Source organism: Podarcis tiliguerta, assembly GCF_965153285.1.
Source record: "Podarcis tiliguerta genome assembly, chromosome: 11".
In the NCBI taxonomy this organism is placed as follows: Eukaryota; Metazoa; Chordata; class Lepidosauria; order Squamata; family Lacertidae; genus Podarcis; species Podarcis tiliguerta.
The window spans coordinates 39,539,024-39,551,255 of record NC_139544.1 but is presented as its reverse complement, the minus strand read 5'-3'; the positions used below and the strand labels follow the sequence as shown (position 1 = coordinate 39,551,255).

Below are 12,232 nucleotides of genomic sequence, written 5' to 3'. Positions count from 1 at the left end.
GGCAGAGAAAGGGAGAACTTCCACGCCACACCCTCGGTTAAATACTTGGCTGCTTTCTTTTTGGTAACTAAGGAGAGTCTTTGCCCCAAAGCAATTCCAGGAAGATTTTGCAAGCCCAGCTCGGTCTCTCGGTTCCCACAAGACGCTCACCAGCGTTCTCGTCCCGACTGCGTCTGAGAGAGGCGGCAGATCTTTATTTGAGCCAATCCTGGCCAGCAGAGTCATCAGCAGCTGCAGCTTTCGGCGGTTCGCTGGCGGAAGGAGGAGACAGCAAACCCGCAGAGCTTCAATGGCCAGCTTCTCTTTCTGCAGGAGACCTGGGTCGGAGAACATGGCAGGAGAGCACACTTCAATGTCGGATGCTTCTCACAGCTTATTTTCCAAAGGGGGGGGGGGGAATGAGTCTAATTCTTGAAGGCAAGACATCTGCTGGCACACTATTCTATGGTTAGCAGAAACCAGAATTGCCTTGTTAACCATAGTTTGCAAATCAGCTCAAGCTCTGGTTATTTGCAGTGAGAAACCTCATTAGCTTTAACCATGGTAAATGCCAGGGCACAGAAGAAACAATAATCTATTGTTGAAAGGCCGGGAGGGAACTTTGTGACCCTGAAGAGAGGAGAAGGAAGGAGAATTTGAGTCCAAGGCCTTCTCTCAGTCCTATAACCATAAGAGACCAGCAGTATCACTTCTACTCCGAGCCAAAGTCTCTCAGGGCAGCATGCTAGTCGAGTCTAGGCTCCAACCAAGCCTTATCTGTCAGTTTTGCTAACAGGTTCTCTCTCTTAACTTTTCTCTCCTTCCTGATTGGCTGACACACCACCCTTGGCACTCCACTCCACTCTTCTGGGTCTGCAGGAAGATGACCCAAGGTCTGTCCATCACAGATGTTAAGTACATATTCATCTCCCGCTTTCATTGCCCTCTGTTGCTGCCTTTCTCTTTGGTTTCTCTGCACCTCTTTTAGATTGTAGGCCCCTTCAGGGCAGGATCTAGACACACCGGTTCTTTGCATACAGATGCTACTATATCATAATTACCATGAAGAATTCTCAAGAAACTAATGTACATAAATCTCACATCCCATTCCAAACGTTCCATTTAGCTTTCCAGTCAAACTCTTATCCAACAGGTTTTAAGGGGTGTGTGAGAGAGAGAGAGCTATATAAAGGAGAAATTACTTTCAGCCAAAATGAAATGTCAGCAAGCCAGCAGACTAACCATAAAAAGCATATATAGTACATATACCTCTAAAAAGTATATGTACAATTCACAAACATATCCTTCATACATCTTTTTTTTTTATTTCAACACAGAAATCTTCTAATTGATGGAGAATGCAAGCCAAACTCTGCCAACTGCATGTGAAATAATAATAATAATAATAATAATAATAGCAATAATAGCAATAATAACAATAATAACAACAACAATTTATTATTTCTACTCTGCCTATCTGGCTGGGTTTCCCCAGCCACTCTGGGCAGCTTTCAACAGAACATTAAAACCAGAATAAAACTTCAAACATTAAAAACTTCCCTAAACAAGGCTGCCTTCAGATATCTTCTAAAAGTCGGATAGTTGTCATCTGATGGGAGGGCGTTCCACAGGGCGGGCGCCACTACTGAGAAGGCCCTCTGCCTGGTTCCCTGTAACCTCACTCAAGTCAAACATAATGAAGTATCAAAGTCATATTAGCAGAGACAACATAAAATAAATTCTATAAAAAGCCTGAGTTTTCGCTCCTATAGCCCAGCGTGGCTTCCAGAGCCAATGTGGTGTAATGATTAAGAGCGGTAAACTTGTAATCTGGTGAACCGGGTTCGCATCTCCGCTCCTCCACATACAGCTGCTGGGTGACCTTGGGCTAGTCACACTTCTCTGAAGTCTCTCAGCCCCACTCACCTCACAGAGTGTTTGTTGTGGGGGAGGAAGGGAAAGGAGAATGTTAGCCGCTTTGAGACTCCTTCGGGTAGTGCTAAAGCGGGATATCAAATCCAAACTCTTCTTCAGTGGTAAATGGTTTTGAGGTTCAATCCATAACCTTGCTGCCCTGCACTGATAGATCGCCGAGCCTAGCATATTCTAGGTACATGTAACCTTGAAATCAGCAAAACCGGCCTAATTAAGGTTGCAGGCTTCCACATTTGACTCACAAGGTTGTTCTGGCCATGCTAAATGCCCTGGCCCTACAACTGAACAATATATGAATTCACTATGGCAGAGCATGAGTCTTGCTGGGATTTGTATAGAGTACTGTGCATGGGGCTAATCACTGGGAATTGCAAATCACTGTGCCTTTGATTTCAAACTGCATGAGCAGCACATGGTTGCCTGATGAACCATTTCCCCATCCCTGCTCTAGATTCTGCCTAGCCCACAGCCTGCGCAAGAAATGAAAACACAGTGCAGAAGTTTTAATCTCTTTTGACAATCTCCCAGAGAGAAGCTATGCGCATGGACTGCCGCCCTGTACCTGGCCAGGAGTGGTGGCAACTTGCAAGGATAATTAGCAATAACTGCATATGTTCTGGAATAAAATAGTGTGCCGGAGCTTGGCTTCTTGCACAGGTGTTGGAGAAGGCGGCAAAATTGTTGTGCATTTGTGACAAATCCAGTAGCTCAGGGTTCACTCCCAGGGCTGAGTGTGAACTGCCAAATAAATTTGCTGTCGCAAGCAAAGACAAATGGCAGTAGCTCTGAATCACTACGAAATGATTCAGTTCCCACATCACTGCAACCTTGAATTTCAAAACATCTGCTGAGATAGTAAACATGATCGTTCAAGACTGGTAAACTCTGACTTTAACAGTTATATCTTTTGGGAATTAGCATAACTATGTTTAGGATGAAGTAGATTACTAGAGTTTCAAGAAAACCGCAGTAGCTGCAACCTTTCTGCTCTTCTCATCTGCACTGCCTCCCTGAAAAGAGGTTTCATTTCCAGGCTTGGGAGAAATCCCAGGTCAAAGTTCTTCCTTTCAAACCATAGCCATGCCTCCAGCAGTGGAGTAACTTTACACCTACATGAGACCTGGGGCAACCAATCCCCCTCTCCACGCAGACTGACACCCTTCACGTCCGTATGATTTATTGTGTTTTATATTCTACTAGAAGCCGCCCAGAGTGGCTGGAGAAACCTAGCCACAATTGGTGGGGCACTGGCAGTGTTCTTCCAAGGGCATTGGGAGTGTGAAAGGGTCTTGTGGTAATTCACAAAGCCCTAAACAACTTGGGCCCAAAGCACCTCAAAGTTGCCTGATTGCTTATGGAATCTTCAAATTGCAGAATTGGAAGGTACCCCCCCAGGGGTCATCGAGTCCAACCCCAGTCATGCAGGAATCTCAGCTAAAGCATCCATGACAGATGGCCACCCAACCTTTCAAGGAAGGAGAGTCGACCACCTTCCGATGAAGTCCGTTCCACTGTAAAACAACTCTTATTGTCAGAAATCTTCCTGATGTTTAGTCAGAATCTCCTTTCTTGTAACTTGAAGCCATTGGTTTAAGTCCTACCCTCCAGAGAAGGAGGAAACAAGCTTGCTCCCTCTTCCACGTGACAGCCCTTAATATATTTGAAGATGGCTATCATATCTCCCCCTGGAAAAGACCCTGATGTTGGGAAAGATGGAGGGCACAAGGAGAAGGGGACAGCAGAGGACAAGATGGTTGGACAGTGTTCTCGAAGCTGCTAACATGAGTTTGACCAAACTGCAGGAGGCAGTGGAAGACAGGAGTGCCTGGCGTGCTCTGGTCCATGGTGTCACGAAGAGTTGGACATGACTGAACAACAACAACAATCATATCTCCTCTCAGTATCCTCTTTTCCAAGCTAAAAATACCCAGCTCCTACAACCATTCCTCATAAGGCTTGGCTTCCAGACCCTTGACCATCTTGGTTGCCCTCCTCTGCACGTGTTCCAGCTTGTCAACATCCTTCTTAAATAGCGGTGCCCAGAACTGGACACGGTATTCCAGTTGTGGTCTGACCAAGGCAAAATAGAGTGGTACTATTACTTCCCTTGATCTGGACACTAGACTTCCGTTGATGCAGCCAAGAATAGCATTAGCTTTTTTGGATGCTGCATCACACTGTCGACAATGTTAAGCTTGTGGTCCGCTAAGACCACTAGATCCTTTTCACATGTCCTGCTAATATGCCAGCAGTGTCCCCCCTCAGTTGCTGAGATCCTTCGACAGGCCGTTTTTGATGCTCCCAAATGCCCCTGAAGTTCAGTCAGCCTTTATGAGGCATTGAGCTTTTAGTGTGGCAGGTCCTCTCTCCTGTGGAGCTTTTCACGGACAGATTTTCCGTCACGCGTATTTCAAAGATGGCACTGTTCAGCTGGAATTCCTAACTGCCTTTGGAATTGACTTTTTATTTTTAAAAAATCAACTAATTTTTGTCGCCATGTGTGTTGCTGGTGCTTTTGATAGGTTGATTCCCTGAATTGGGACCCAGTTGGATCCCATCACCTGGGGCTAGATGTCAGGACCCACAGTCAGCCCAGCCCAGCCCACATCTTTGCTCATGTTCTCTCACAGTCTGTTTATGCAGCACATATTTCTGATACTTGGGTGCCATAACTCAAGAGGTGCCATAACGCTGAAGTCTACACATCACATATGCAGCTGAACCCTGAGTCTGCATAAACACACTCCCAGTCACAAGTACAAGATGTTCCCACTGCTGCAACTACAAGGCCAGTTACGCCTGGGCTGGCCTGAATTCAAGATTAGGGTCAGGAAGTAATTATTCTGTAGCCAAGAAGAGAACTTAATCATGCTTTGTCCACGCACATTCCTAGCTAATAGCAATAGTAATAGTAATATTTTTTTATTATTTATACCCCACCCATCTGGCTGGGTTTCCCGAGTGACGCAAGAAATCACACATTTGTGCGCTTGCTACAATGGTGTAAATGCTTTGTGATCTCTACGCTCAGTCTTTTTGAGATATTCTGCTGAGACTCACTGTTGTAGGTTTTAATTAACTCATTTTACCCTAACACCCACTGTCTCTTTATTGGCTTGGTGGCGACAGCGTTCTGGACTTGGTAACACTTTTACCAATCTTACAGTGGCTTTGTGTTGTACACTGCCTTGCTATGTTTGCTATGTAAGCGTGGTTTATACATATTCAAATACACAAGTGAATGAATTATTATTTTTTATTAATGAGGCTGTCATTTTTGTTTTATTAGCTTTGGGCTTACCCTGAAAAGGGAGACCAGGATATAAGCCATAAACGAAATGAAAACTCTGACTTCTTATTGTTCCTGAGGAGACCAATTGCCTCAAGAACATGTTCCAGCCAGGCAAGAACGCTTGAATAATAATAATAATAATAATAATAATAATAAATTTTATTTATATCCCGCCCTCCCCAGGGCGGCTAACAACACTAAAATAGTGCAACATTATAAAAACATTATAAAAAATTAATTAAAATCAAATTCAAAATTGATGGCAACCATAAACTTAGTTTTTAGTTGCATTTTCTTCCTGTATTTTAATATACTGATGTGCATTTTAATATTGTTGCATAGCGCATCAAGACTTGCCACAGGAGGCAATACAGGCATGCTTTAAATAAACAAATAGTTTATAGTGTTTTCATTTTGCTATTGCATTTGTTTTTGTACTAGGTTAGCTGCTCTGGGCTCCCTTTGGAGGCTGCAAATAAAAGGACGACGGTGAAATGCTCGAAATTGAAATTTTGTACTGTTTTTTATTATCATTATTATTATTTGCTTGCTTGTTCACTACCGGATGTGTACATTTCTTGTTCTAGAGCTTGCTAATGAACATTTGCTCCTCATTATTCGCTGGATTTATTGCTCCTCGAAAAGTCACCTGTGCAATTTTAATTTGTATCCTGTTTGTGTTCCAAAGAGGAAATTTATTTATTTATTCAAAGTATTTATTTATTTATTCAAATTTTCATACCACCCATCATCTCCAAATTCCACAGTGGTTTATAATACTTAGAACACAACAAGGTAAAAACAGCTCGCGCCAGAGACACGGACAACCGCCACTCAAGCATTATGTCTGAATCTGACATGTGCAGCAGGCCCAGGGCTGCAAGTAACCACATCCCGTCACTACCCAAAAACTTCCCTGCCTGCTCAGTCCCCCCAACCTTCCCACGTTGGGCACGGGAGGTCTGAAGGGGGCCTTTACCTACTTTTGCTGGAATATAAGTAGAAGCTTCTGAGACTGTATTATCAGGGTCCCCAAATAAACAGCAGCTTCTACTTTTCTTCAAGCAAACGACAGCCATAAAACTATTAACTTTAAAGAGGAGGGCAATAAAGAATCCCCACTGACTGGGATTTGCCAAGCAGGTTCCCTCCAGATGTTTTGGACCACATCTGGAGAAGGTTGGAGAAGACATTGGCGGGTCATTCTGTGACTCAACAGTTCTCTCAGCCTGACTAACCAACAGCCTCAGGGAAACCCCAAGGCCTGGTTGAAGAGACACATCTTTACAAGTTAAAAAAAAACTGGGGGGAAATAGTCAAAGAGTGACAGACCTCCAGAGGGAAGGAGTTCTTACCTAGCACATTGACAAAGAGATCAAAAAACTGGAAAGTGAGAAGAGGCTCCTTCATGTGGCCATAGTAATCCGCTATGGTTCTGAAGACATCTCTTTCAAATCCTGAGTATGTCGGCTGTTTCAGATCTGGACACCTGGGCCCTATTGTGATGGGGCAAAGGAGAGAGAAGAAATGAATGGCTTGTGCTGGCTGACAGAAATTATCAACAGCTACATTTCTACTCGGTATTGGTGTGTCCACGAGAGCAAAGAGGAAACGGACAAATTATTTGACAGGAGGGGGGAAATGTGTGACATTCATCAGATCGGAGTATTCTGCCTCCTCCTCAGAACACTTTTTCTGACCAATGAGTGACCAAGGATTTCTACCCTGCAAGCCAATCAGAAATGAAATGGTACAACCCTCCAACTTGATGTAAGAGCCCAGCTTTCCCCCAAACCAGTCTTACGCAACTAAAGAACTTAAATGAATCAATGGGCACTTAGTATTTCAAGCTTAACCCTTCATATAACCCCATATACAGTGGTACCTTGGGTTAAGTACTTAATTCGTTCCGGAGGTCTGTTCTTAACCTGAAACTTTTCTTAACCTGAAGCACCACTTTAGCTAATGGGGCCTCCCGCTGCTGCCGCACTGCCGGAGCACGATTTCTGTTCTCATCCTGAAGCAAAGCTCTTAACCCGAGGTACTATTTCTGGGTTAGTGGAGTCTGTAACCTGAAGCGTATGTAACCAGAGGTACCACTGTACACATTAAACTCTTATACACTGTATACAGAACAAACCCTGGCCCAGTGAATTCTCCACAACAAATTGGGTTGGCAGAGATGCTGCTTTCCCCTTTAGGATGGCAATGTAAGGAGGACCACATGGCATATACTCTGGCATAGTGGGGGGTGGGGGATTTGGCCCAGGGGCTTCTAGTGGCTCACATCCCATGAAAGCATTGCACATGGAGGGAGATCTTCACAAAGATTGCTTCAGATGGAACAATCACACAGAAGTAGCTGCCCATATCAGTCAATTCTGGGTGATGGTTGATCATGTGATACAACATAGCAGGACAAAGCCCAGCATGAGGGTACCCATAACTGATGAGCAGCCAATGTTTCCAAATAAGCAGCCAAGCATCCCTGAGCCATACATGTGAAGAGGAAGAGGAAGGGGTAGGGCTATAAAGCTGCTCAGCTGGGGCTTAGTCAATGCTGAAGCAGAATCCTAACTTATTGTGCTCCCTGTGACTCCATGCAAGACAGTGTTCTTGTTGTCTTGAACGTCTTGATGCACTGGGCAGTTCCTAGGGCTCCCCAGTAATACAAAATTTGAAGTCAAGCAGCAAAGGTAGTAGGAATGGGATACTCTACTATGTTCCGCCCATGTGAGCTTGGACTTCTGTCCTTACTGAGCAAACAGGGAAAGAACAACACTGCGCAGAGTGTAATGATGAATGAAGCCTTATTGACCGAGCAAGTTGGTGTTAACTCTCTATTAGCAAAAAACAGGATCTGCACAGGAGTGTCAGGCCAAATGAGCATAGCAGCTCTTCTCCAGCATGTCCTGCCCACATGAAGCAGTTGCTAAGAATGAAGGTTTCTGCCTTCCCACAGTTCCCTTAGCCTCCCCTTCCCCTGGGGTCTTCCCAAGCAATCTGAGACTACGCCTGTCTCTGCTCCTCCCTCTTCATACTTCTTCTGGTCCTGGGATGCCGGAAGGGGAGCTTGTCACAGCAGTGATCCTTCACCAACCCGACTCATCTCTTGGCCTCCCTCCTCTCTGCTTCAGATTCCGCCTCTGATTCTCGACTTCTCTCTGCTACACTTTCCCTGCTCCCTAAGCCCTGTTGCCTTCAGCTTCCAACATGTCCTCTTCCCAGTCTTCTCCTTTTTCTCCCTCTGACCACTCATTGGTGTCCTACTACCACTCCCTGGGCTCTGAGCCTTCTTCCCCTGGTGGTTCCACAGATTGGTTCCTCCCACTATTCCTCTACGTCCAACTAGCCCGTGACAAACAGACAGCCTCACACTCGTAATGATGAATGAAGCCTTATTTGCTCTTGTCAAAGTGGCTTTCTTAAAACAGAAAAGGGGGAGGAGTTTCCCTATCCACACTGAAATCAAACTGATACTTACAACTTGCCAGACACTTCATTGCTGATAGAACCCAGTGAGGCAGCTCCTCTGCAGTGAATAGAGATGTGAAAATTTTCAAAAATCGTTAAATAGATCAACACTGACTTTTATGAAGCAGAGGAATGGATTTGCAAGCTACAGGAAAGCCTCATCCAGGAGCTCATCAACAGCCATAGAGTCATCCCAATCAACTCCAGGGTGGTAGCCCGGCAGAAGGCTTTCTCAATGGCAACCCAGGTTTTGGAACTTCCTCCCAACAGGGGTGAATCTGGAATCTTTGTTATACATCTTTCAACAAAGCCTGCAGACTCTTCTGTTTACCCTGGCTTTTGAAAACTGGGGTGTATATTTTCAGGACCCGCCTTATTTCTGTGATTGCAAGTTGTTTTAAAAGGTTTTCAACACTGTGCTTTAATTGATGTAACCCGCCCTGGGAACTTCGGGGAAAGGGCAGGTATGTAGTAGTGATGATGGTGATTAGGACAGCGATTTCCATCAGAGAAGTACACAATACAGTCTCCACCTCAGTCTTGAGCCATAAAAAAGAAAGGCATGTATCTCTGAGGACAGACATAGTCACTCTCTGTCAGGGTTTCCCAAACTTGGGTCTCTGGCTGGTTTTGGACTACAGCTCTCGTGACCCCTAGCTAGCAGAAGCCAGTGGTCAGGGATGATAGGAATTGTAGTCCAAAAAGCTACTGGAGACCCAAGTTTGGAAAACCCTGCTCTATATCTTTGGACAGTTTGTATTGGCGGCAGCTGCTCATTTCCATCCCAAGAACCACTTCACATATGGCACAGGTGGAAACAACTATGTCCTACTTAGACCCATTGAACCCAAGTTAGTCATGTCCATTAACTTCAATTGGCCTACTCTGAATAGCACTGCCATTGGATCCAACCCGACACCTTTGCAGAACAAGTGCTATTAGGACCCTTGTACCTACGGGACCGCCTCTCCCGGTATGCCCCACGGAGAACCTTAAGGTCCATAAATAGCAACACCCTAGAGGTCCCGGGCCCTAAGGAAATTAATTAGCTTCAACCAGAGCCAAGGCTTTCTCAACACTGGCTGCGGCCTGGTGGAACGCTCTATCTCATAAGACCAGGGCCCTGCAGGATCTGATTTCTTTCCTCAGGGCCTGTAAGACAGAGTTGTTCCACCTGGCCTTTGGCTTGGAGCCAATTTGATTCCCTCCCCCTCTTTCTTTTTTCTTTCTCCTCCTGTGCTGAGGCTGCATTTTAATATTTTACTGTTTCAATATTTTACGGTTGTATTTTAATCTTGTTTTTAAGTTGTACTCATTCAGCTTGTTTTTATTGTTGCTTGTTGGCCGCCCTGAGCCCGGCCTTGGCTGGGGAGGGCGGGGTATAAATAAAAATTATTATTATTATTTATTATTATTATTTGAACAGGTTAGTCGCTTGTTGTACAATAAAGGTTTCCAATTGACCTCCATTTTTTACATGCATAAGGACATGTGTGTTAATAACAGTAATAATAAAATTTAAAAGTAAATAATAACATATTATCATAAAAACATTTGCAGTGGATTACGATCTGTTAAGCAGCCCCCAATAATAGCAGCAAAATGCTTCAGCAGCACAGGATCACCTAGGTTAGCTCATGTAGTCTAGCATCCTGTTCTCACAGTGGCCAACCAGATGCCTGTGGGAAACCCACAACAAGACCTGAGAACGAGAGCCCTCTCCCCTCCTGGCATCTTCAGCAACTGGTATTCAGAAGCATTGCTATCTCTGACCATGGAGGCAGATTAGCCATTGACAGCCTTATCCTCTGTGAAGTTGTCTAAGCCTGTCTTTTAATTATGGATTTGTTCACCTCCATAAAAATAGTGTACAATTACCACCTAATGCTCTTACTGGTTCAGAATGTCTTATGGAAAGGACATGAAGTTGTATTCGTGGATAACTTATCAGAAATCATTCAAAAATATACCATAGTCCAAACTTGAGAAGCCCTACAAAGAACTAAATAAATGTAAATAACATGACACTCCCCAATATACTCTTTGATGGTATATAGTAATTTTCTTCTTCTGGGGAGAAATGTCTATCTTTATGATTCAACTACAGAATGTTCCTCCCCTCTCCCCACTGAATTACCATATTATCAAGCACAAATCCTAGAAAAGCTGTAACAAACTAAACAAATTACTCTACTTACTTGATTTATCTTCTAGGATGACAACCCCCTGCTTGTTAACATTATACACATTCTGAATTATATGCTTTGGATTCACAAGTTTAATGTCCAGCATGTCATTCAGAGAATCCAAGCCTAAAGTCTTTTGCAAGCTGCAATAAGAGGGTGGGAGGTGGGGAAACAAACAGGTTTATCCGACTAGTAGCACAGTTAGTTGTAGAAGCACAGCACATCACAATGAAGTACTTTTACTGGAATACAAAAAGTTCAGCAGATGCAGTATTTTTTAATAGGCAGCACAAGCAGCATTGAAGCTCGCAATTCCAACAGAAAAAGCAGCATTCTGGTTTAAAACGAACACTTTACAGCGCCCGTATATTTTAGATACATGTGACTATAATGCTGAGGTTGCATGTCATAATGAAAAACCCGTTCTCACCCATCAAAGTGCATTTTATAAATGCCAACCTCCCCCCAGTTGGGAAAAACCAGTGAGAGTGTCCACATGCTAGTTTCCCCACGTGCTCTAGAGAACGAAACAACCCCAAAATAACTAAAATAACTAAAGGAATCATGCACCGCATTCCAGCAATATTCTATAGTAAACAGTGGTACCTCTAGAACAGTTTCAGGTTAAGAACGGACCTCCAGAACGAATTAAGTATTTAACACGAGGTACCACTGTATTATTATTATTTTTAAAAAGCTGGGCATTGCAGTTCAGGGGCTTGAGTCAACAAGCCAGCTGAAAAAAGGCAAAAGAATTTCAGTTTACGGATTACTGAATTGCTGACTTTGCATTTTCTTAGTGGCAAGTTGGAATATTTATGCATGCATGCATGCATGCAAAGCACAGCCTGGTTGCTTTCTGCTACTTACTCTCAGCTTAGGTTGACACAGAAAGGTTTGTGCAATCTACTTACTGCGATAGAGTCATGGACCTCCATATATCTTCCAGATTTGACTCTGTTAATTGTCGGCGATGTATGAGTTTACACGTTGGTACTTCTCCAATTGCAATACTGTGACGTTTGAACCACATTTCAGAATTCTACAAGAGACGAGAAAGATAACAAGTTTTCGTATTGTATATAATAATTATTTCCCTTAATAAGGACCCTAATCCTACACCGATCCAGAGATGTTAGTTGCAAATAATTGCCAATTCTTCAGTACATTTCTAAGCAACAGTGCAGAGAAGATAATGTGTCCTACATGCTAGTGCATAATTCAGCGGCCAGGTTGCTCACCGGAGCAAGACAGTTTGAGTATATTACACCGATACTGGTCTGACTGCACTGGCTACCAACTGGTTTCCAGACCCAATTCAAAGGTTATAGGCTTTGATCTATAAAGCCTTAAATCTCAAGGACCA

General features: G+C 43.8%; 1 protein-coding gene across 1 annotated transcript in view; it reads right to left on the bottom strand.

The window, feature by feature from the left end:
- The window catches only part of DEPDC1B (DEP domain containing 1B), a 32,959-nt gene that overhangs the window by 9,104 nt on the left and 11,623 nt on the right, over positions 1 to 12,232 (bottom strand). The window contains exons 4-8 of the mRNA XM_083404079.1: positions 11,781 to 11,908; positions 10,879 to 11,009; positions 8,691 to 8,738; positions 6,562 to 6,702; positions 151 to 317 (exon numbers count right to left, since the gene is read on the bottom strand). Of these exons, the coding sequence (XP_083260205.1) occupies positions 151 to 317; positions 6,562 to 6,702; positions 8,691 to 8,738; positions 10,879 to 11,009; positions 11,781 to 11,908 (615 nt within the window). The remainder of the gene's footprint in view (positions 1 to 150; positions 318 to 6,561; positions 6,703 to 8,690; positions 8,739 to 10,878; positions 11,010 to 11,780; positions 11,909 to 12,232) is intronic.